The 25363-nt window shown below is 46.6% G+C and overlaps 5 protein-coding genes across 5 annotated transcripts; 4 read left to right on the forward strand and 1 right to left on the reverse strand.

The window, feature by feature from the left end:
• Positions 1–10226: 10226 nt before the first annotated feature.
• Positions 10227–12743, forward strand: BT62DRAFT_921888 (calcium ATPase; the record flags this gene model as incomplete). The annotated part of the gene is made up of 12 exons (XM_043184355.1): positions 10227–10425; positions 10482–10574; positions 10624–10748; positions 10797–11045; positions 11143–11300; positions 11334–11524; positions 11585–11770; positions 11823–12081; positions 12162–12196; positions 12314–12461; positions 12514–12594; positions 12653–12743. 12 exons carry the CDS (start codon positions 10227–10229, stop codon positions 12741–12743), a joined length of 1815 nt encoding a protein of 604 aa, XP_043036880.1.
• Positions 12744–13446: 703 nt separating this feature from the next.
• On the reverse strand, positions 13447–14407 carry BT62DRAFT_328305 (uncharacterized protein). The gene is made up of 3 exons (XM_043180515.1): positions 14147–14407; positions 13582–14091; positions 13447–13535 (listed from the first exon to the last, which is right to left on the reverse strand). The coding sequence occupies exons 1-2, from the start codon at positions 14373–14375 to the stop codon at positions 13595–13597; spliced, it is 726 nt and encodes a 241-aa protein (XP_043036881.1). The 5' UTR covers positions 14376–14407; the 3' UTR covers positions 13447–13535; positions 13582–13594.
• A 1938-nt stretch (positions 14408–16345) lies between these two features.
• On the forward strand, positions 16346–16860 carry BT62DRAFT_934988 (uncharacterized protein). Its single transcript, XM_043186831.1, has 3 exons — positions 16346–16474; positions 16530–16544; positions 16594–16860. The coding sequence occupies exons 1-3, from the start codon at positions 16420–16422 to the stop codon at positions 16746–16748; spliced, it is 225 nt and encodes a 74-aa protein (XP_043036882.1). The 5' UTR covers positions 16346–16419; the 3' UTR covers positions 16749–16860.
• A 562-nt stretch (positions 16861–17422) lies between these two features.
• On the forward strand, positions 17423–20791 carry BT62DRAFT_1078462 (uncharacterized protein). Its single transcript, XM_043179389.1, has 15 exons — positions 17423–17695; positions 17755–17760; positions 17814–17896; positions 17967–17986; positions 18039–18093; positions 18142–18825; positions 18877–19034; positions 19084–19152; positions 19208–19367; positions 19421–19538; positions 19586–19812; positions 19864–20000; positions 20055–20078; positions 20128–20586; positions 20639–20791. The coding sequence occupies exons 1-15, from the start codon at positions 17590–17592 to the stop codon at positions 20697–20699; spliced, it is 2367 nt and encodes a 788-aa protein (XP_043036883.1). The 5' UTR covers positions 17423–17589; the 3' UTR covers positions 20700–20791.
• Positions 20792–20977: 186 nt separating this feature from the next.
• On the forward strand, positions 20978–24265 carry BT62DRAFT_934990 (Opi1-domain-containing protein). Its single transcript, XM_043186832.1, has 7 exons — positions 20978–21219; positions 21274–21485; positions 21542–21655; positions 22660–22816; positions 22866–23050; positions 23100–23952; positions 24008–24265. The coding sequence occupies exons 1-6, from the start codon at positions 21099–21101 to the stop codon at positions 23940–23942; spliced, it is 1632 nt and encodes a 543-aa protein (XP_043036884.1). The 5' UTR covers positions 20978–21098; the 3' UTR covers positions 23943–23952; positions 24008–24265.
• The last annotated feature ends 1098 nt before the right edge of the window (positions 24266–25363 follow it).

The following is a 25363-nucleotide window of genomic DNA, read 5'->3' on the forward strand; positions in this document are numbered from 1 at the left end:
CTGGGCTTAAGACATCATGCAGTCTGATGCTTTCACTCATCTAAAAAGACAACTGGCAGAGGATGTCATCCTGGCCATCACAATGAGCAATGGAAGGTTCTGCATAGAGGCAGACCCCAGCAAGAAGGCCATAGATGCTGTCTTATTATAGGAATAAGAAAGCAAGTGGCAACCAGTTGCCTTTCTGTTTAAAACTCTCACTATGACAGAATAAAATTATAAGATCTATAATAAGGAGCTACTCACTATTATGCTTGCTTTAGTGTTACGATTTTTCCCTTTTTATTTTCTTTTACCCCTATTTATGCTTAGTCAGAGGGCACCGGACCACAGGAGAGCTTAGTCAGCACAACTAACTCACCCATCAAAGTCATTTCAACAATTAAGCCTAATGACATACAAGCACTCTTTTATGTATGGTAACAATGCTCAAGGACAATGGACACCATGGGCATGGATACACACAATAGGTAGCGATATTATTAGGAACGTTTGTTTAGTATTTAAGGACTAACACTCTTGCTGGTATACTCCAGCTTCGAGCTAAAGTTTATACACACCATTCTACTTCGAGTCAACATCTGATCTTATATCACAATAAATGGATATACACAAAGTGAACTCAGCTGATCCCTTGAAGTGTGAAGGGACACCTGTTTATCACATGTATTTGCTCACATGATGCTTGGGCCTAACAATTAGCTCGAAGCTTCTAGCTTTCCTTTCTCAAGCCCAATTGTGCTGAGAAACCAAATGCCCCCCACCACTTCTACTGACCTGAATTTTGACCATGAGTTCTTTGAACTCCTTTCCTCCATCATTGAAACATTGATAGGACTTTTGGTGATCATCCAGCTGTGCTGGTGATGCCATTCTATTACCGTGTGGGCTCTCAGGCATTACAACAAGTTTCTATGTATCCATGAAATTCTACGAAACATAACCCTGGATCTCCCCCTACATGACATCCCAGAATCCCGATGAATGACCTACCAGCCCCCAGAAGCCAGGCCTAGCAGCATGCATCAGAGGGATGGTGAAGAAGAAATGGGAGGACAACGCTCCCCCCGACTCAAAGACACAGACGATAGTGTCTCAAGAAGGCACAGTATATTCATACCAGGACTGCCCCCCAACCACGAAGATGAGGACCTCCCAGAAGATTTCTTCCACCAGTCTCCCTCCCCTGATTCTGCCCTCTGAGCCCCTGGAATTGCTGACCATGCCAGGGACTCTCTCGATGCCCCTCGGATGGCTCGCTGATCCAGCCCCCAAACTCCTAGCAGCCAGCCTCACAGCCCCTGTCCTTCCACCCAAAACAGCTCGCAGGTGGGCGGACCCTCTCCAAATGATGAAGAACAATGACGACAAGTATAGGAAGAAACCATACACTGGTACTTCCTGACCTGGGACTTCACTGTCCCTTTTGACTATGACGATGCTGTTCGACAAGAGGAGCGAAGGCAGTGGGATGAGCCACAGCCAATACGTAGTGAGTCAGAGGAGCAGCAGGAAAGAGAGGCAGCAGAGTATGATGAGCTACATAGAAACGAGCAGTGGGAGATTGAAAGAAACTGATTTGCCGCAATCAACAAAGGCAACTGATATGGACTATGCCCCAAGATCGCCAGTGTTCTCGCACCCATACAAAGTAACCCAGCCCTGGTTCCCCCTTTCAGAGAACCCAGCACCCTGAGCAGTGGATTCCCAGAGCACTGGGCAGATGGCACCCAAACCAGACAATACCTGAGGCCCCCCACTCCTGAGTATCCCCCCTCTTCCTGCACCCCCAGTGCCAATTCCACCTTCAGAAGTGATGAGTCCATTCTCAGACACTATGGGTTATGAGTCCCTGGGAATGCTCACATCCCCACCCGAGCTCTCAGGGGATTCCTCGGAAGTCGAGTTGTCAGGCAGCTTATTCACGATGACTACCGAAACAACATCCGCCTCTATCACGAGCAAGTGGAGGTGGCACAAGCAACAGGAGGAAACAGGTACCAGCCAGACATCGGGGCCTGATCAGCCTCAGTTTATCAAGGGCCCCTAGTTGCTGGACTGAGCACCCAGCCAGGAGAGCAAAGTGACAATACTCCAAGAGGCTGCGGAGAGTTTCTACACCCAGCCTGTCAGTTCCCTCCTCAAGGAGGGTGACAAGGATGAGGAGGAAGAAGAAACTGAGAGTAGTGGACCACCTCGAGGGCCCCCATACGATTCTTCAGAGGAAATAGATGAAGAAGAAGTAATGAGGCTCGCAAGGGAAGAAAGGGAACAGGAATACCAGGGGTATTATCTGCAAGGGGTAAATTTTCTATGGCATAGCAGCACTTGGCTGGCATCACGCATGGGACAATTATATTTACGTTCAGAACCTAACCAGCGAGTAGAAATTCTGAGATGGGTGGCCACTGATCATGTGACCCAACTGTACACCGAACGATACTCAGAGTATCCTATAAGCCAACCATCAGCGTACTCAACAAACCTCATCCGACCAATGCTGAGAACACCCCCCGTTAACCCATCCCAGGCCGAGTATCGGGCCTCCTCAGTCCAAAGCATGCCCACAATCTCTGATCAGTCCACAGCCACCATGGCAACTCGCCTAACCCGCTCCCATATACAACTGAGGGTGGAGTATCACAATTCTTAGACTGGCAAAGAAAGCCGACTATTAGGAGCCCAACCACCACTGGACCAAGCCAGTCCAAGCAAAAAAGGAAAGGAACCAGTATAAGATGACTCTGAGGCTGTCCATCTCGGATTCACCATCAGGGACAGGGTGATCATTTGGGCAGAAGAAACCAAAGGGAGCCCAGTCGCTGACAACCACTCCTTACACTCATTCCCCAGACTACCAAAAGAGTGGAACCAGCCCCCTTTCGATAGGTGGCCCAATCCAATAGGTGCCCTCTCCAACAATGCCAATGTCCTTCAGTGTCAATCTGATCTTCTTCGGAAACCCCACCCCTTCAAGGGGGTCTCCAATGACATTGATCACTTCCTTGTCGATTGCGAACAGTACTTCAAAGTCTACATTGGGTACCTAGGCACCAACATGAACAAGGTCACTTTTGCCACCTCCTATCTCAAAGAGAAGGCTAAAACGTGGTGGATCCTCATTTTCCTGAACTTCCACTCTAACACCTGGAGTCACTACCAGTACCCCTTGTGGCCAGTATTCAAGAAAATGCTAAATGACAAATTTATTGATTCTGCAGTGCAGGAGGTGCACAAGCAAAAGATTAAAGAGTACAAAATGGGAGATAAGGTGGCAACCGACTACTTTAACGAGTTGGAATGGCTCGCCAAACTAGCCAGAATCAGAGATGACACAGCAAACAACAGACAGATGGTGGAAGCCCTCAAGCGAGGGGTCCCCTCCTTGTACCTCACGATGATCTCTGCAATGAGCGTCAAAATGCTGATGCCAATTGGATATGATGAGTGGAAAGAAAGGATTGTTGAGATGTACAAGGAGCGACAAAGGCAGAAAGTGGAAGCATCAACCTTGCAAGACTACAGCAAGAGACCAACACTGCCAACCCCAAACAAGTCAGGGCAAACTGCTGGGAAATCATCAGGAACCCCTGCAGCACCAACCTATGGCAGCCAGAAAACCAGGATGGGAACGACATATACCGGTACCGGTAAACCAATGGACATTGACCGAATGAAGAAGGAAGGCAAATGTTTCAATTGCAGAGAGAAAGGGCACATGGCTAAAGACTGCCCGAAGAAGAAATGAACCTGTGAAGACATATGGGCCCAGATTGCTGAATTGCAAAAGGAGGATGAAGAGCTTGGGAAGGAAATGAAGATTGAGGAGGTAAAAGATGGGGCCGACCAGTGAGCGACTCCACTGGATCAGCCAATGGACTTTATAGTGTGCAGAACTCAACCATTGAACAGACTTATGAACCCTCTGTAGTTATGCCTATGCCAGTAAACATGCATTCGAATATACAGACACTTAACGCACACTCCAATGAGTCGAAAAAGAAACCTCAAATGCCTGCAGGCCGAACAGGGGCAGAGAGCCCCCTGAAGTGGCTCAAACCATTCGAGACCGAATGGACATGGAGGGCCATCAAGGAAGCCACCACTGAAGGCACAGCAAAAGCCACATTACAGGGATGGATACATCGAACCAGGACACAGGAAGTCACAGCTGAAACCATCAGCGAGCTAAAAGTTGCTGAGTGGGGACAGGCCCTCAAGTGGTTGGACGAGCTGAAAGGTCCCCAAAAGTTCATCTGACAAACCAAAACACCAGGCAGGGACCTGATGACAAAGGCTCAAATTGAAACCTTGACCAACAGGGCGATACATTCAGTGACCACCTTGATCGACAGCAGGTGCACCAGCAGCTCCATTAACTGGACTTTCATCCAATAAAACGCACTCCTCACCTGATCCACCACTGCCCCTATACCTGTGTATAATGCCAATAGAACAAAAAACCAAGCTGGATCAATAACAGAATTCATCGAACTCCATCTAACCATCGGAGATCACTCTGAATGAATAGACTTGGCTGTAATGGATCTCGGGACCAAAGAGTTATTCCTGGGCCATAATTGGCTCATCCGACACAACCCATTGATTAACTGGAAAACTGGATGACTTACTTTCGCCTGGTGTTGATGTCGAAAGATCCCTTTCGAGTTACCTGATGAGGATCTGGAAGACAGATGGGACAAGGAGATGGAAGATGGTGAGACCATTCTGGCTGTTGATCTACAAAAGGAAATACACATTCGGACAGTACATCATGCCAACAATCTAGCAGCTAAAGCCAATGAGGGGAAGAAAGAAAAAACATTTGAAGAAATGATGCCAGAATGGGCACAGGATTACCAAGACCTCTTTGAGAAAGAGAGCTTCAACGAACTCCCACACTCAAAACCCTGGGATCATACCATCGAGCTGATCCCCAATGCCAATGCCAACCTGGATTGTAAAACCTATCCCCTCGGCATCCAGAAACAACAGGAGCTCGACAAGTTCCTTGATGAGAACCTGTCCAGTGGACATATCTGACCATCAAAATCCCCCATGGCCTCACCATTCTTCTTTGTAAAAAAGAAAGACAGCAAACTCTGCCCTGTCTAGGACTATCGAAAACTGAATGAAATGACCATCAAGAACCGGTATCCATTACTCCTGATTTCAGAACTCATGGACAAGCTTCGTGGAGCCAAGTATTACACCAAGCTCGATGTCCGCTGGAGATACAATAACATCAGAATCAGAGAGGGGAACGAGTGGAAGGCAGCTTTTTGGACCAACTGAGGACTGTTCAAACCAATGGTCATGTTCTTCAGCTTGACCAACTCCCCTGCAACCTTTCAATGGATGATGAATGATATATTCAAAGATCTCATCACCACGGGGAAGGTTACAATTTACCTGGATGACATCCTCATCATGTCAAGGACAAGGAAGGAACACCGCAGTCTGGTCCGACAGGTACTCGCACTCATGAGAAAACACAAGCTGTTCCTCAAAGCAGAGAAATGCAAATTTGAGGTATTAGAAACTGAATACCTCAGGGTGATCATCAGCAAGGGAAGCATTAGAATAGACCCGATCAAAGTGGCAGGAGTGATGGAATGGCCGATGCTGGTCAAGAAGAAGGAGCTACAGTCCTTCCTCAGATTCACTAATTTCTACCAAAGGTTCATCCGGGACTACAGCAAGATCATCCGCCCAATGACTTAACTCACTGGTAATGCCCTATGGGGATGAGGGAACTCTCAGCAACGTGCCTTTGAAGACTTAAAGCGATGATTAGCTGAGGACGTAATTCTCACTATCCTATCCCAGAAAGGGAAATTCCAGGTGGAGGCCAACTCGAGCAATGGAGCCATAGGTGCTGTGCTGTCACAAGAACAAAACAAGAAATGGCGCCCCATCGCCTTCCTCTCCAAGGCGTTAACTATGACAGAAAGAAACTATGAAATCTACAACAAGGAGTTGCTGGCAATAATGCTCGCCTTAGAAGAATGGCAACATTATCTAATCAGAGCCCCCAAAACCTTTGAGATCTGGACAGACCACCAGAACCTCAGGTATTTCTGTCAACCACAGAAGCTAAATCAACAACAGGCATGATGGGTCACTGAACTCACCTAGTATTAATACACCCTTCATCACAAGGCAGAGATAGCCAACAAGAAAGCCAATCTGTTATCCTGCTGAGCTGACCACAATCAAGGAGGGAACAATAATGCCGGAGTGATAATGCTACAGCCTGAACATTTCTGGGCCCTAATCATGCCAACAGAGGAGGAAATCCATGAGCAAATCAAAAGCACAACCCGTGACACCCATAAATGGGATCAAAAGGTCGCCCCTTCCCTTAATCACAAATGGAGAATGACAAAAGAGGAAGGGATGATCCGATATGACAGGAGAATCTACATTCCGCGAGATCAGAGCCTGCATAGGGAAATCATTGCCATATGCCATGACTATGCCACTGCAGGACACCCAGGCATCACTAAGACCAAGGAGCTCATCCTACGAAACTATTGGTGGCCAAAGCTAGGAAATGACATCATGAAATATGTCAAAGCCTGTGAAATATGTCAAAGGGGAAAAACCATGACACAGCCACGAGTGGCCCCCTTGCATCCAAACAAGGTACCGTCCTCCCCATGGACACATATCTCCGTTGACATGATCACCAGACTGCCTAACTGTAACGGCTATGATGCGATCCTCATCATAGTCGATCGGTTTTCGAAGACTATCATTCCAGTTGCATGCTCCACAGAATTAACCTCAGAAGGGTGGGCTAAGATTTTGTGTGACAAGGTATATGCCAAGTATGGAATGCCCCAAGCCATCATCTCTGATCATGGACCTCAGTTCATCTCGAAATTCCTGGATGACCTATATAGACTGCTTAACATCAAATGAAATGCATCAACAGCCTACCATCCACAAACCAATGGTCAAACTGAGTGAGCAAATCAGGAAGTCAAAAAGTACCTTTGGCTATTTATCAATTACCGACAAGATAATTGGGTTGAATGGCTGGCTTTAGCTGCCTTTCAACACAACAATCGGGTCCACTTGGCTACAGGACAGACACCATTCTTCATGAACCATGGATGACATCCTCATGTCGCCCAAACAGCCCATCATAAAACAACAATGCCCGCCTCCACAGATTTTGCCATAACCATGACAAAAATCCATGCCAAAACCAAGACTGCCCTGGAAAAGGCAGTGTCTGCAATGAAAAAACAATATGACAAACACCGTCGACCGTCACTTACATATCATATCAACGACAAGGTTTGGCTCGACACAACAAACCTCCATTTCCCATGACCAAAGCATAAACTCGCTGATAAGCACACTGGCCCTTTCCCTATAGTCACTAAAATTGGGGAAAGCACCTACCAATTATGCCTGCCAATGACATGGAAAATTCACAATGTATTCAATGAGACACTTCTCTCCTCGTATATCGCACTGGCCTTCTTCAATCAGCAATGCCTGCCACCACCACCACTGGACCTCATCAATGATAAGAAGCAATATGAAATTGATCAAGTCCTAAATCATAAACTCCGAAAAGTCAAGGCACAAGGGGGTGGCATGACCATGACGGTGGATTACCTTGTCAGTTGGAAAGGCTACGGTCCAGAATCTAACCAGTGGGTCAATGAGAAACATATGACAGCAGATGATGCTATTCATGATTATGAATTATCCCTCAATTAAGCCATCGGGACGATGGTCTTAAGAAGAGGGTAATGTTATGATTTTTCCCTTTTTATTTCCTTTTACCCCTATTTATGCTTAGTCAGAGGGCACCAGACCGCAGGAGAGCTTAGTCAGCACAACTAACTCACCCATCAAAGCCATTTCGACAATCAAGCCTAATGACATACAAGCACCCTTTTATGTATGGTAACAATGCTCAAGGATAATGGGCACCATGGGCACAGATACATACAATAGGTAGCGATATTATTAGGAACATTTGTTTAGTATTTAAGGACTAACACTCTTGCTGGTATACCCCAGCTTCGAGCTAAAGTTTATACACACCATTCTACCTGAAGTCAATGTCTGACCTTATATCACAATAAACAGATATACACAAAGTGAACTCAGCTGATCCCTTGAAGTGTGAAGGGACACCTGTTTATCACATGTATTTGCTCATGTGACACTTGGGCCTAACACTTAGTGGAGTGGTGACATTACCTCATAGGTGCAGTCTGAAAGTTCAAGATCTGGACAGACCACCAAAACCTTCAATACTTTCACCTTTCTCAGAAGCTAAACCAGTATCAGATATGATAAGTCACAGAACTGGCCAAGTACAACTTTATGCTGCAACACAAGGTCAGAACCACTAATAAAAAGGCTGACCTATTGAGCTAATGTGCCAATCACAACCAAAGACATGATAACAATGAGAAGATGGTCATTCTGAAGCCAAAACACTTTCAAGCAATGATCATACCTACAGAGGAGGATGTACACAAATACATCAAAAGTACTATCAGACAAATAGAGCTGTGGAATCAAAAGATAGCTCCACCAATCAATCACAGCAGAGGAATGATGAAGGAGGACAATTTAATCTACTATGATGGATAGATCTATATACTCAGGGATCATGCTTTTCATAGCAAAATCATCATCTGCTTTCATAATCATATCACTGCAGGACATTCTGAGATCATCAAAACTATAAAACTAGTCCTATGCAAATATTGGTAGCTCAAACTGAAGATATGAAAAAATATGTTAAAGCATGTAAGACTTGCCAATAGATCAAGTCTAGTATGCAGGTAAAGGTAGCACCTCTACACTCAAACAAGATACCAATAAAAGAGTCTTTAACAACTTTCTGATTCATCATTACTCTATCCTTTCATTGGCTTGTGAGTTATAAGGCAAGATTCTAATCCCTTTTATTCCATATTTCCATTTTAGATAGGCTCCTGCAGCTTTAAACTGCTTGCTATTATCTATTACTCTCAAGAAAATACCACTCCAGCAATAGATGATGTCTTTAAACAACCATTCTGCTATCACTTGTGCTGATTTATTTGCTAAAGTTCTTTCCTCCATCCAGCTAGTTGACATGCAACATCCATGTACAATGTACTTATAGTGGTTTGATGCTTTAGGCATATGTATCATGTCTGCATGTAACATCTGAAAGATTGATGGCATAAATGTTACTGTTGATGGCCTTTAATAACCATTTTCTAGCACTGTTGGCATATCTCACAAGTGCTAACATATCACAGGATGCTTCATTCCATCTCTTGCCATCAGAATCTTTCTTTGATCAACATCTTAGTCACATACATTCTCTGATGTTCAAGTTGATCATACACAGCCTTCATTATATACATCCTCTTTTCTGAATAGATAATGAGCTTATACTCTGACTTAATATCCCATCTGTACAGCTTGCTTTTATCCACTATAAAATTCTTTGCATATCTTATGAAGTTCTTATATTGATCATCTTTGAATCCTGGAAGTCATGTGATAGAATTCTCATGCCACTTAATTACCTGTGGTAATTGTCAATCCAGCATTTTTGCATGTCCATTCCTATGGGACTCATCATGGCTCTCTATATCACTATGTAACTCAGCTGCATCAGACAGGATTAGCCTCACATTATGCAATACTGAGTGTGTCTCACTACACTCTATTGCCTCCTATATTACTTTATCCTCATGAAAGTCATATACTGCTCTTTCAATAGTTATGAAGCCATGCCAAATATCAATCCTGTCTTTAAAGTCTGCTATATCCTCTACTTCATCCTCAGTCTTGTTAATGAATTCTCAAGGATTCTCATCAAGTGGCTCATATTCATCTTCTGGATTAGAATATTTCTTGTCTCCAGATTGAAAGCTATACCCAGATAGCCCATCTGGTGCATGTCTCTCTTTAGGAATATGCATCAGTGTAAAGTGGAACATTAGTTTAGACTGGAGTAGTTTTATATTCAGTAATTATATTTTACATAGTTAGCAGTAGATAAAAGAGCAGTAGTTACACATAGATAGAGAGCTTTCAGACCTCTGCAGTCTCAATGCTAGCTTGAGAAGCAAGTGTCTAGATTAAAGGAATCAGTTTGAGGCTTTGAGCAAGAGAATATATTGAACTTAAATATTATTTTGAGTGATTTAAGATATGTGCAAGACTCATATAGCTTGACCAATAACAAAATGACCGTGGTTAATGTCGCTGTAGGGAACGAGCTTTTAACGGCCTCGGAAGCAAGAGCGGCTGCAGTCAGTAATGGGCCCGCCGGGGAGTGCATTCAGATTTTAGCCGCAACCGCGGGATTCTGTAATGACGCGCGTTTCGACAATACAGATGACGACTCACCTGTAGAGATTCGGAAGGTTCACGGTGATGCTACTGGTATGTATCTTAATATGGCTTTCCACTATCTTTCCACTTACACTGAGGATGTTTAGATACCGGTCTACTTCGCTTTTCAGAGAGCATCATGCCCATCGAGGACAGCCAAGCAACATGGATAGAACGTGCGAAGCTTGCTTTCAATTCCAGTATGCGCCTTTCTTTGCTAGCCACGTTATATTTTGATGATCTGTATAGAAAACAAATTTGCCATGAAACTACTACAAGCGGCGCTTCCCCAAGAGAAACCGATTACCTCAATGCCCATCTTTTCCAATGACAACTTCAACATGTCATCCGATTATATTTTATTAGTCAAAGGAGTAAGTCTTGTCCTGTGTTCACTGTTGTCGGCTATCTAAAAGCAATAGGCCCCTGAGATAGTATTACGCCGGTGTAGCCACATGATGGATTCGAAGGGATTGATTGTGCCAATGGACGAGACCATCGCAGACCGTTTATCGGCGATACAAGAGCAATTCGCGTCAAACGGCCAACGTGTTCTACTCATGGCAAAGAAGATCATTCATGGTTCCAAATTGCCGACAGACTTCTTCGTCGAATCTGGTTCTTTCCCTATGGAGGACCGTATTCTTGGCCTCAACTCCGACTTGACGGTGGTAGGTCTGGTAGCACTGATAGACCCTCCAAGAGATGATGTCAAGGAAACGGTTGCTGTAGCGTGCCGGGCAGTCGTTCGTTTTGCAATGGTTACAGGTCGGTTTTGGCATCGTAGGCGCTTCGTTTACTAAATCCAATCTTGAAGGTGACTTCTCCTCTACCGCTGCCGCCATCGCTCAGCAGGTGGGAATTATCACGACGCCAATGAGCGAAGTGAAGCATATTAAAGACCTTCCATACGACACTTCTCTAGAGTCAGTGGCTGAGTACGAACCCGAGATTGATAGACGTTCAAGTCCGGAAATGAGAAGTCTTGTCCTCAGTGGTTCTGACCTCGTCGGCATGACCGAGTCACAATGGAAACAAGCCCTTGCATTTGATGAGATTGTTTTTGCCCGGACAACCCCCCAGCAGAAACTCCAAATAGTGAAAAAATTGCAGGCGGAGGGATGTACCGTTGCAGTGACAGGCGATGGGGGTGATGCTTAACGGTTTCAAACTTACGCTATTTTTGCTCACATCACATCTTCTTATGCAGTCAATGATTCTCCTGCCCTGAAACAAGCTGACGTTGGGGTAGCCATCGCTGGAGGCTCCGAAGTCGCTATGGAAGCCGCGGATTTGATACTACTCTCAGATTTTTCTGCCATAATCACCGGAATTCAGTATGGACGGCTATGTTTTGAGAACTTACACAAGTCAATATTGTACCTCCTGCCTGCCGGTATGTTTACGAATCAATCCTGTCGTTACCATCTGCCTGACATGTGACTTAGGTAGTTTCTTAGAGCTCATGCCTGTTGTTCTGAACGTACTCACCGGGATACCGCAAGCGTTGAGCAGCTTCCAGATGATCATAATTTGTGTTTTTACGGACGTTTCTCCTGCGTTATCCATGGTGAACGAGAAGCCTGAAGCAGATCTCTTGTTACGCCGGCCCCGCGATCGTAAAAAGGACCGTTTGATCAACTGGAGACTTCTGCTGCATGCCTATTTCTTTCTAGGTATCATAGAAGCAGTGACGTCCATGGTCGGGTGAGTCTTCGATAACGATGCTACCGTTTTTTTTTTTTGAGTCGAACATGAACGTTGGAGCGTTCTACTTTGGATTTCAGCGGAATGGTGTTCCATTCTCCGCCCTGTGGCACAAGTATGGAGGCTACGACGCTGACCCTGATCTAATTAAGGAACTCACACACAAGGCATAGTCAATCTGTATGGCGGAATTTTGTTGTTTCCCGACGGGCCCATTGACAACAATCTGTAGATTTCTACAATTTAGTCATGATGCAGTGGTTCAATCTACTTCCCACACATACCCAAAGGCTGTCGTTGTTCCAGCAGAATCCTTTCGCTTCCAAAACGCGCAATATTTTCCTGTTCCCTGCTATGGCTGCTGCACTTGTATTTGCTTGGTCAGTTTCTCCCAGGTGTCTTCGCCGGATTTATATTAATCAATCCGAACAGTTTCTTCTCCTACATCCCTTGGTTTCAACAAGTTCTTTTGACGCGTGGAGTTCACGTGGAGTTCTTCTTCTTGCCGATTGCGTGAGTCATTTTCGTCTGTCCAAGCTGGGCGACATGGTGTTCAATCTTTTTGGTCTAGATATGGTACTGGAATGCTTTTCCTTGACGAGGCACGCAAGTGGTGGAACAGGAAGCATCCAACATCGTTCCTTGCACGAATTGCGTGGTAAGGATCTTGATTTCAACTGCCATTATTCTGTCTCCTCTGTAATAGAAACAAAGGAACAGATGTTCTTTATTAAATAAAGAACGTGTCTCGTTGATAAGTCTGAAAAAGGAGATACACTGGACGATCGAGACGAACTTTCGCTATTTTGTTTGTATCCACCATCCTTGCTCGGTGCATAGTTGGATGATTCCAGGTTCATCCATTTATCAGTTCTGGTTCCACATGAGTCTTGGCTGCCGAAGGTACATCTCATTCTCTAAATTCTTCGGAGGCATGGAAACACTCGTAATTAAACTGGCTCAATCAGGCAGTAAATGGAGATGAAGGCGACATAGTCTGTTCATACGGCTGATCCATATTCATCGCACTTTGCACATAATTCGTAGATTCTTCGTTCTCTCATGTAAGTTCGTGAACTATGTCGTAACTAGTACCGCCATCTAGGATGAGGGTTCCATTAGCAAACTGAAACACCCTTCAATTGAATTGATTGGGAGAGGGCTAGATCATACGCTCCAAAGGCCTTCCATTTTTTCAAAGCTATTTCTACTACTATGCGGGACGATAATAGGATGGAGGGTAAAGACACGGTCTCAATTATAGCATTATAGATGTTCCGAATAGCAATCCAGTATTACACGTGATAATCGATCAAGCCACCAGAGCGAAGCTCGCGCTTGTAAGGAGAGCCGAGATCCCGTACTCTTCCTTTGCAGCAGAACCTTAGTTCTATACAGGGCAAACAAGAGCGGGTTTCTGGCCATCCTATAAATTCTGACACAACAACCGGTGTCTAAGCTTCAATTAGTAAGAGAACAAACATCCAACTGTGCACTCACCGCCGCCATCAGGCTAACCGATAACCTCGTAATCCTTCATCTTATCCACCGGACTACTTTTGAGGGTGATCTTAACCTGAGGGACCGAGCCATCAAAAACCTCCTTGAGGGCATAACTCAGAATTTTGAATGCCTTGACCCCGAATTCAACCAAATCCATCTGAGCTATATCCTGCCCTCCGGCCAGCAAGGTATGAATCTCCTCCGCCGCCGCACGAAATACCCCATGCACCTTCTCCCGATGCTTCCCCTCCCACTGCGTCATGATCTCGAAAGCACGATGGACGGTCTCCTGGTTGATCTCATGGTAATTCACCAGCAGGACAAGCACCAGGTCCCGGAAATATTCGACAGTCGATTTATAGTCAGAGAAATCCTGAGATGCGTAGGATGCCTGATCAATGCGGAAGCAGTGCACTAACGACCAAGCGACGAGGCCCTGGAATTCCAAAATGATGAATAGCTTCTCTATCGCAGAGAGTAAGACGACAGCCGTTGCTGCGCTGATCGCTGAGCAGCCAAACGATGAGAAGAAGTGGCATGTAGTTGAACCCAGATTACGCACCTATGAAGACTCCCCGCTTCTTTGATCTAGGTGAACCATCCTTGCGATAAAAAAGGCGTCTGGTGAACGGGCTGGTGGTTCCTAGTGTACTGGCGAACGATGGTATGGGAGGCTGCTGGTAAGAGAATCGCCGGATAGTAATAGAGGCGACGGGAGCAGATATTGATATTCTGCCTGTATGCCGACTCAATAATGGAACCTGGCGCGCCAAGGGTCGGAACGTGAGCATCAACGTCAGCGGAAGAAGGGTGTTTGTGGCTGTGTTTATGTGCCGAAAAGCCGCACTGGCAAATGCTTCCTTTCAGTTTCCCACCGTCGCGCCATCAGCGACTTTTAACTTAGACAGCGAATTTCCCTGGACTATAATGAATGGTTCACAGATATTATCTCAATGCTACACTTTGTGCTCCAGCGTATACATGGAATGCAGTATCATCTACAGCTTCAAATTGTCATTTCATTTTCCAGACCTTTTCTTCAATGCTTTGCACTTCTGGACTTCTGGATACGGAGGTTCCACAAAGCTAGCGCGCAATGGTATGACACTCACCCAGCCATTTTATATTGCCCAAACCATCGGATCCAACAGGTAGAGACGATGCTACCAAAGGTCGCACCAAGCTCTCTCCGTCTGAGGCAACCACTGGAACAGCAAACCGCCAGATTTCTCAGCTCCCGGATCACCTCCGGTAGCTAGACCAGCAGTAGGATTCGCAACATTCACGAAATAAGCCTCCAGCTGCTTGAAAAGTCCTCCATAAGAGTTTCTTCGCATCGTCGTCCAGAAATTCTTGAGACCTTCCCCAGTCAAAAGTGCTCAAATAAGCAGGATGTTCACGTTGTAGAAAACCACCTCGTTGTCTTTGAAACCCCCTTTATCTTTCCCCCAGTTGTCCCAAAGATGATTGATGATTCGTATACAGAGTATATGGACAGGCTCGAAGAAGGTGGTCGACGTCGGACGAAGGACAGTTCCGTACGATATGGCAATCGATTGCGTTTGGGACAACGATGCAGACAATGCAGCGAAGAGAGAGTATAGGCTGCTGTATAGTGTCCCAGATGAATCACTCATACAAAGGGATGTGATATAATACGCACACGAGGAGTTCCTGCAAAGATCAGGACCGGATACCTGTGTTAACAGAAAGAAGGTCCATAAAATAGTAGCAGAATATGGGGCAGCGCACGTATAACGAGATCTATATGCCCGGGTAATAATTTATGCAGAGTGATATTTGTACATGCAGCTGACGTCTGCAGAGCTCTGAGCGAGTAATCATGGATTGGAAACTGCTTCATACACCGTCAAGAATTTATTCTGCCTGATCACAGTCAGTTGAGTTTCATTGGGGAAAAAATGGCGTAGACCGGCTATTTCTCTGTCTTTAAACTGTCGGGAAGTCGCAGATACTATCTGCAAGAAGAAGTCATTAAATAAGAGAGACACGTCGTTGAGCAACGCGCGAATCAAGAGCCTTGGGATGAAGATATTTTCCTTTCCTAACTTTGTCAATGCAGTATATTTTACCTGAGAGACTCCAAAAGGAATATCGGGGATCGATTCTAGAAAACCAACCGATCCACTTTTGCGAGCTTTGACTTTCCATCCTGATGTAAAACGACAAATAATCAATGTTTACTTACTGGCATTTGACACCATACCTAGTGTTCTGGTTAGATGCTGAAAAATAATCCGAAGACATAAGGTAATTCACGAGCATTCGGTGGTCCGTCGTCGTTCTAGATGAGCTTATCAAGAGACGATGTGTGTTGAAGCCAAAGCGCACAGTGAGAAGAACTATCGGGGCCATGGGGGTCATGGAAATCGGAAACAATATCAATGGAACCTAGGTAGAGTGAGCAAGGTATAATATCATGCGTTAACTGGTTGAGGAAAATCGACAGCCTAGAAGAACAGGAGAATTGAAGAATAACTCATGGAAAATGTTGCGGACGGATCATATCACTACAGGACCCTCAGGACCCATTTTCCAACTCGCTCGTCATTGATATTTGAATCCCCGTCGGACTCGACTTCACGGTCTTCAATTCTTCATTACAGACATGGTCGCACTAGCAAGATGATTAGGTTCCTGAGCAAGACTGACGTCAAGGCTTGGCGTGGAGAAGAAGGCCTTGATGCCATAAAGGCTGCACCAAGACCCCTTCCTCCGCACAGCATCATGGATTTCTTGAAGAAACAATTCGACAACGTTACCCACAGCGACCAGCAACAATCGGAGATAAAGCAGGAGAGTAGCGGTGGCTTCATGGAGAAGGTGAACAATGCTCTAGGAGGCGGAGAGGCTGGAGAGAAGAAGGAGGGTAGGCATGATTGTTTATATACAGTTGTAAATCGATGACTGACCCGATCGCATAGATCTCCTGGATAAAGGTGCGATTACTGCAAGATCGGTTGGGATCGTCGACTTAAAGGCTCGCAGGTGTCGACTTTGTCCAGGAGCATTTCCTGGGTCAAGGACAACAGTCGAATGAATCTGCCTTGGAGCAAGCCAAGGACGAGCAGATCTCTGATGCGATTCGGAGGGGATACAAGAGCATGACTGGGAAGGATTTCCCCATTGCCGATAAATCGTAGAATGCATAAGTGTTCATCGCGAAGAATTGGTACTGAAATGACACGTTACATGAAACCGCTCCGTGGATTCAAAACATTTTCACTCTTTGTTTCGTGCCTGTTAATCGATAATCAGTCAAAGTTCTGATCTTGAAAGGTCCACGACATAAATTCGAATAACGCAAAATCGGTCAAAACGCCGCTTCGGACGGAGTTGGATGCTCGTTCGCAATCAAGAGAAACGACCGGTGACCGGTCAGTCTAGAAAGGCCCGTTTACCCCCCAAAAAATGACCCTTGAGATTGCCTTGAAAACAGACAAAAATACGCAAATGTCAAGTGGTGACTATGAGGATTTCTTCAAACCATTCTCCTAAACCTGAGTACTAGCTAATGAGGAAAACTCCTGTAGTCGAATTTGGTAGACGCATGTGGCGGTCGTCGGTAGCACCCCATCGCCGTCAATTAGTCCGAATACATGCGGCAGCGTAAGGGCAAAGCACCAGGTTAATCCTTTTGTGGCACTAAAGCCACTGGCATGATAGCGGGAACTACTTATCGACAGAGTGAGCAATGGAGCAAATATTGCGAAGTAGAAAGCGTACGAGCTTGAGCTGGCCCAATGTGGATATACTCAATTTCGAAGCCGAGCCGCGTGTAATTTTAAATTCGGCATGTGCCAAAGACGCGGCACCTCTGCATTGGATTGCCATTTCTTGTCTGGGACAGGAGTTTCAGTAAAGACGCTGAGTAAACGGCGCTGTTACCTGTGCTCTTACTACATCAACTCGCTCATTTGCGCAGCCAAATGCTCCTCAAAACAATCTCCCTGTCCTAGGCGAACTTAAGCGACACACACTACAATGGATGACGGTTCGGAGCACGACGCTGGTGGCGCTATTACAACAAATGAGGGAACCAAGAAACGACGGGTGCAGAGGGCGTGCGATTTGTGTAGACGAAAGAAAAGTACGTGTTTCAATCGTTTCATCCTCGGAATACATTATCTGACCCTTGCTGTGCTATAGTTAGATGTATGAATTATTCGCGCTGCATCCACAGCATGGATTGACTCCCATCAACCTAGGCGATGCCTCGTCCATGCCCGACCAACGGTGCTCGATATGCGTAGCCGCTAATGTTTCCTGTACTTATCTTGAGGAGGCCAAGGTGACTTCATGCCTTCTGACGTACGGGCACGCGATTAACGTGTCTGATGTTTTGACGAATCGTTCGATAGAAAAAAGGTCCATCAAAAAAGTACATTAGTATTCTGAAATCTTCGATTAGTCCTGCTCATTGAATTCATCAGGTACATCCTTGAGTTAGAGACGAAAGTACAGAAGATGGAGAAGCTCTTGCACACGGTAAGTGAACTTTCCGATACCGAGGTCGATGCTGATTTTCTGGAATAGATGCTGCCGGAGGAGGAGCTCGAAGGGTACCTACACGACGAGTCTAACTGGAAGCACTGTGAAGACTTACCGCGGCGCGCCGGCACCGTCGAGTGCTTCACCACCGAAATAGAACACAAATATTTGATAGAACCCGAGAATGTTTTTCTGGAGCAAGCTTCGGAGTTCTTCAAGGATCAAACCATGGGCCTTCGATTCCTGGGTAAATCAAGTGGCGTCCACTTGATTCAATCAGCGGTGGATCTTAAGTATGGGGTCATAGAGCAGCCGCTTTACTTATTCCCCCACGTCAGGCCAGAGTTTTGGCACTCACCACGTTGGGAACCGAGCCAGCATGATCATTTTGTGACAGGTGCAGCCTTCACATTTCCTCCGGATGATCTTTTGTGGTCTTTGGTCGACATCTACTTTCAGCGCATCAACATCCTCGTCCCGCTCCTGCATCGGCCGACGTTCGAGAGGTTAATTGGAGAGAAACATCATACTCAGGACCACATGTTTGGTTCTTTGCTGTTGCTGGTGTGCGCTGTGTCATCAAGGTATTCAGATGATCCGCGCGTTCTGATCGAAGGAGAGGAGTCGAAGCAGTCCAGTGGTTGGAAATGGGTTCATCAAGTGATGGATACCCGTAATTGCAAACCGTTAGTAGGTGCGCCGTCATTATACGACTTGCAAGTGCTCTGTGTGAGTCTCTTTGACTGTTGTCTGTCGTAGAATGCTACATCGGTAACCCAGCTTTTTGCAGAATTCTTGGAGGGCTCTTCGGTACCTCATTTGGCGTGGACGGTCGTGGGTGTTGGTATTCGGCTAGCTCAGGACACAGGCAGCCATCGGCGAAAGGCGAACAATCCACCTAACACCGTTGAGGCTGAGATGTGGAGAAGGACGTTCTGGTAGGAGATAGCTCTTGCTGCCCTGTCAGTCCTCTGAATATCATGACAGGAGTCTCATATACATGGATCGAGTGATTAGTTCTCTTACGGGACGGTCAGTGGCTTTGTATGATGAAGAGTATGACTTTCTTCTGGTGCTTCCCTTACTGCTATATTGCTTACCGGTAACTTAGGATTGACGTCGACCTCCCTACCGAGTGTGATGATGAATATTGGGAAGCCTCTGACCCAGCACAGGCATTCAAGCAACCAGCTGGAAAACCTTCCGTCATTGCGTACTTCAATTGTTGTCTCAGACTCAGTCAGTTGTTGACGTTCTGCTTGCGCACAATCGTATGTGCATTTCCTTCCACCATTGTCCGATATGCTCAACCTGCACTGAACAGTACTCGGTGAAGAGGTCAAGAGCCTTGCTTGGCTTTCTCGATCCGAATTGGGAATATCAGGTGGTTGCGGATCTGGATTCGGCACTTAATAAATGGATTGACTCAATCCCTCCACATCGTACGCTTCTTTGCATCGTCTTTGGTCTTTCGTTCACTGTTATACAGTCCGATGGGATCCCAATCGCGTCAATCTTGTCCATTTCAATCAATCTGCGTCGTTGTATATGTACTACTATCACCTACAAAAACTAATCCACCGGCCTTTTATCACGAAACCACAAGACTCCAAGTTTCGATTTCCATCGCTTGCAATATGTACCAACGCTGCTCGTGCATCATCACATGTTGCAGACTTGCAACGTCGTCGTGCTGGAGTAGTCGCCGACAATGCTGTACGCCCTTTCTTCTTCTATTCTTTCTGGTCGATCTGACCTTTTGGATAGTTGTTGGCGTTTGATGCTGGGATTATCCTTCTGTTCAATATTTGGGGCGGGAAGCGTACGGGCTTGTCCTTGGACCCTTATAAAGAGATGGATGATGTCCATAAGTGCATGAAGGTTCTACAGAGCTTAGATTCACGGTCTGTTCGATGCTTCCGATGGTCACTTTTCTTGCATACTAACGTTGGCCACAGGTGGCACTTTGCGGGAAAGCTATGGTATGATATTATATATCTGCATGTTTAGGTCGATCCTCACAGTTTCTAGGGATATACTGTACGAGTTAGCCTTCGTGGGCGATTTGCCGTTGCCCAACACACCCTCCCCGAGTAACAAGCGAGAACGAGACGAGGATGAAGAAGAGCGAATTAGTGCCGAAAACTCGAACTACTCTTCTGAATCTTACCCCCTACCCGATGACCCGCAAGATGTGTCTACTTTTGACTGGCCTATTGAAGAGCCGGTATCGGTGCAGAACTTTGCATTGGACATGCCTCCGAAGTCTCTACAGCCTCAGAGTCATAATGTCCCGTTACCCATGAATAGCACTGAGCTTGGACGGGGCAATCCTACTGGCATGCCAACAGCGGAGGCTACGTATTATTACGACAGTAGTGATATCTTTACGGCGGAAGGTTCACGACAGATTTCGGAGGGAACGACAGGCATGTGGACGAATGACGACAATACGATAGCAATGTGGAACAGTGTTCCCAATACATTTGAGTATGTTTCTCGGTTTTTTTCTGCCGTAACATGTCTCAAGGATACCTTTCAGGATGGATGATTGGGATAATTACTTGGCTAGTTTCAATCTTTCTAATCAGAACTATCAGTAAAACACGATTGTGATGACCGTATGCTAATCATGTTGTAGTAGGACATACTTTACTTCTGGGATAATTATTTATTTTTTGGCCCAGTCGACGGCGGGTGAATTTGTTAACCCTAATTGAAAAAGAGGTCAGAGTAACACAGGGTAATCGAACCTTCTTTTTAACTTTCCATCTGTTAGCCTTTAGAATTTTGTGCGATGTCTCGTTCACGTCTATTGCGGAATGTGCCAGTACACCGTTGGTCTCCATTATGCGACTTAATTGTTGAGGAACTGTCTTGCAGGAAATATTAATTAATTAATTGGGGGTCCTATTTTGCAACAATGCCAGATGGCACGTGTTTCGACTGTATTCACATGTCCAGGATATAAGTACGTCCCATCATCTTCTCTTCCTTCTCCCATGGCTACCTCCAGTTCGCTCAGCAGCTCGTCACTGCTCGACGACCAAGATGAAAGCGTCAGAATTGCCGTCAAGGCCCTTGGAGACATGCGAAACGGGCATCCGTCGGCCAGAGAAACTCGTGAGCCTTTATCGCACGTTTTATCGCCTGATATTTAACTGCGATTTTGGATAGAGTCTGCAAATACTCCAGCTCTTTCTGTAGCTTCTACGTCACAGCCAACAACATCTCTCCCTAGTCCAAGCGTCTCTTCCATTGACGCCAAAATGTACGGAGGTGGAACAGCGCTGGAACCCGAGTTTGTGAAGCGGATGTCTCACCTGCCGCTGGTCAACAGCGCACTGAGGGTGTACGAGCAGGGAAAAGCAAGCTCCAGAGTTGTCAAGGTGTGTCGCGAGACGCTGTGGCGTGTGTTGTTCCTACTGACCTGGTGTCTTGCCAGTATGGTGCCGAAATGATGGAATCCGGTGTAAAGACAATATCGAAGCCCGTCATTGATCGGCTGCCAGTGAATGTCGAGCAATTGGACGAGTTTGCTTGTAGGCAATTGGACAGGGTGTGTAAATTTCCATTGAGAACGAGCCGCGCGTGCGGTGCACTGCGGATACGGGTAATCTTCCATGGTCGAAGCATAGGGCCTTAGCATGTCCGGATTTCGTCGACTGGATAACAGCAAGTTTCGAAGCGTTAGAGAGGATCACGGCTTTGCTCAATTTTGGGGGTCTTTGCTTGCACTGAATGTGGGATGCTGCTGGTTTTCCTGCATCAGGATTGTGGAACACGTCCTGTATACATGCTCCGGACGCGTCCAAAATCCCACAATCAGATAGCTTCTCTAACGTTTCGAAACTTGTTGTAAACAAAACCGATGGAACATCTGCGATCCGCTAGACCCCTTCAGGTACCGAGGGCGGCCCTGGATCCCATTTTGTTCTCAGGCTGGTGCAGCATGTTTCGAAGCGTTAGAAACACTCGAGGCTGTTCTCGATTCTGGCTTTTGCTCGCCCTGTTGGCGGTACAATGTCGGTCAAGCTTCGCTTACCTTCATTAGCTAAGGCTAACCATACTGCCCATCAACAGACTCGAGTGTCAAACACGTTCGTTTCTACCTCTTCGAAAATTGGTATAACCGCCATCCTGAAAACGAAGCGGATCTTGTGTCCCAGCTATCCTAGGAACGATTTGGTCTTTCTATCTCTTATCGGGAGCCACGTAATTGAGACAAGACATGCTAAGGCCTTCTGTTGTGTTTGGCCATTCAAGTATAAGCTAGGCTGCGCGCGCCCTGAATTGCAGACAACCGTCTTGCCTTCTGATCATCATGCAGACGAAACAATGTTAGTGCATGTCGCACGCTGGTACTCCGATCAGTCTATCATCCCCGATATCGGAATGCTCTTCCCTGGGGAGAGATCGGAGGGCAGCGTGCGATTATGTCCTATCTGTGCGGGCGCATGATTCTTGTCAAGCTCCAGGGGCTTCGGCATGTCTATTCGTTTCATTCTTGCATTTATCATGGAGAGGAGCTGTTTATTGATTCCCCTTTCTATGGTATTACAGCTGGACAGGTATCGTCGACCATCTTGCGATCGGGAAAGTTCACGAGAACGTGGACGAGGCAAAACACGTCAAGAATCAATGTCTTCGGATAGGGACGTAAGCGTGTCGCCTTCGGTAGAAGGCGATGATGCTAAGCGGGTGGGGATGTGGATAGACAGTGAGCCACTCCCTATTTCCCCGCATCCGTGATTTACAGTGATTTACAGGTACGAGTTCTTACGATCAGCGGCGTTCACCTACGCCGACGCCCGAAGTACCGGTAGAGGATGCTGATCAACAAGTTGCCCAAAGAAGCAGATGGCACACCGTACTGCTAGAAGCTGGAGGGTTGAGCGCAGCCCTGAGCGAAGAAAGCCTACGTCGGTTGCGATATTGTTTGAGCTGGTTGCAGGTGATCAACTTCCACTAATTTCTCCAGCACAATACTAATACAACCCTAGTATGCTACTGCTCATATTGACGCCCAAATTGTCGTTCTCCGAAACTTTGCTGCGGCGCTACAAGAGCGCCATTTTTCGAACCAAATTGGCGAGGGAGTTCCGTTATCAGAAGCTCACATGCATACCCTTGCGCATATACGTCAAGACATCGTGCATACTGTCCGACAGGTGGTCGATGTCGTGGGCAAGTACGCCGGTGGGGCTTCGTTGCCGGAGCCGGCCCGTCAGCGCGTAAAAGGTTTCATTCTCACATTGCCAAAGCGATGGGCCGCTGCGATGAGGAACGGCGCCTCTGCCGCTCCTCGAGGCGAAAATGAGCGGGAGAGCGTGGCTGCTGCTTCTGCGGGAAGGAGTCGGAGACACCATCAACCTAAGAGAGAACGCGGTGTCGCTTCCGTTACTGACACTCCCCAGCAATCACCAACCGCCTCTCCACGTATCCATCCCCGCACTATGGCGTCGGAAGACGGACACCGGAGGATGACCACGGACACAGCTATGGTTGCGGCCCAGCGGATACTCACGTTAGCGACGGAAAGTCTGGATATGATGCGTGGAGTCACGGGAGTCGTGAAGGATAGTTTGGATCGGGCTGATGCTTGGGTTGGAAGACTACGAACTGTAGGCATAAGGGGGGCTAGTGAAGGTGAAGAAACAGATGCCGAGAGGGAGAGTGTTGTGCCTCCATCACTGAAGCGGCGAGACAGTTTCGATATTCCGGGTCCGCCTACGGTGCCCGTGGATGCCCCTAGCCCTGATGTACGGCTTCCCTTGAGTAGGATGAGCCTTGACGAGGAAGACGAGGCTGAGGGTAGCGGGCGTATGGACGTTGACCCCGCTTGATGTCTAGAATGTAAGTGTGCCTGCACCCACAAGCACCCAGGTCTTCTAATCGGCATGTTCCTCAGGACTTCCATTCATTTCTCTTTACCTGTCTTTTGGACCTCCAGTGGGATAAATCCTTCTTATGCTGACTTTACTAACTTTACATATCTATCCATGTTACCACTTATCAAACGGGATATCCTTTTGAATTTAATTTAACCTCTCACTGTACCACCCTTGATGCTAAATATTTATAGACCCGGAGTCATATTTAATTTGTACTACCTGTACCATCATCAGCACATACAAATACGATGTATTTTGAATTATGTACCTTGATGGAGAAAAGAGGGTGGCGCTTTAGGTGAGTGGTTATCGCTATCTTTCTCCGTTTCTACTATGTTGCTCCGATAGACGGAACGTCCTTAGCCTCCTCCGAATAATGCATCCGGATGCTCGGGATCATGATAGTGTGATGTGGCGTTCCCACTTAACTTTATACAATGCATGCCCTATTATGGTGAATATCATGCACATGGACCAAGGTACAGGTACGCCAACGACCAACCAATTCATTACTCTGCAACGCACTAAGTACTGTAGATCATGATGACTGATGACTGATTCCGTCCATCGTTCGTTGAGGGGGGGGGGGGGCTAGACCGTTCTTGATCGGCACCACTACTACTGGACGAAGAAACGGTTCGCTTGTTCTGGCGGCTCGATAACTCGAAGGAGATGCTGTTTCGTGTCCCATTCGGTTTCGACGAATCTTTTTACGGTAACGATACGGTAGTATCACTCAGGCTGTTAAGTTTAGGCCGCCGATTCTCTCGTTTGGGAATCCCTTGTTCAATGCTCGTGCCAGTGGGCGTGCATGCGTGCTTGAACATTGAACACGGGGGGGGGCGTTCGGCATGTCCTCTTCGCCTACTTGCGTCTCTTTCAAACGGCAAACGGGTTTTTTTACGGTATCTGCGGCATGATGTTATCGAAGCTGAGGGAAATCAATGTGGGCTTGATGCCGTTTGTTTTTGGCGCTGCACATGGCACATGGTGCTGTTCACAGGCATCCCATGGCCGGCCTAATCATTTTCACCCAACCCAACCCATGTACTAGCATGACGTTTTGTAGGCGCCGATTGATTGGACCGCATAGGTACGAGTATGGGTTAGCGATTAACGAACGAAAACGGACGTCTCTGGCGTGTGTTTTTTTTTTGTTCTTTCAGGGCTGCGCTGGACGGGGGGGTGGGGGATTCTTTGATGAAGTCAATTAGCGAGTGTTGATAGAACCAACCCCCCCCCCTGCGTCGTGCGCCACGCTCCTGAAATTTCTGACTCGAGCATGATTGGTTCGGGGCGAAGCTGGTTGTTTCCGGGTGCTATCCTATCTTACGGGAAGCACCTGGTGCTGTCAATGATGATAATAAGCGCCA

The sequence above is a fragment of the Guyanagaster necrorhizus genome, assembly GCF_019112545.1.
Source record: "Guyanagaster necrorhizus MCA 3950 unplaced genomic scaffold BT62scaffold_23, whole genome shotgun sequence".
Lineage (NCBI taxonomy): Eukaryota > Fungi > Basidiomycota > Agaricomycetes > Agaricales > Physalacriaceae > Guyanagaster > Guyanagaster necrorhizus.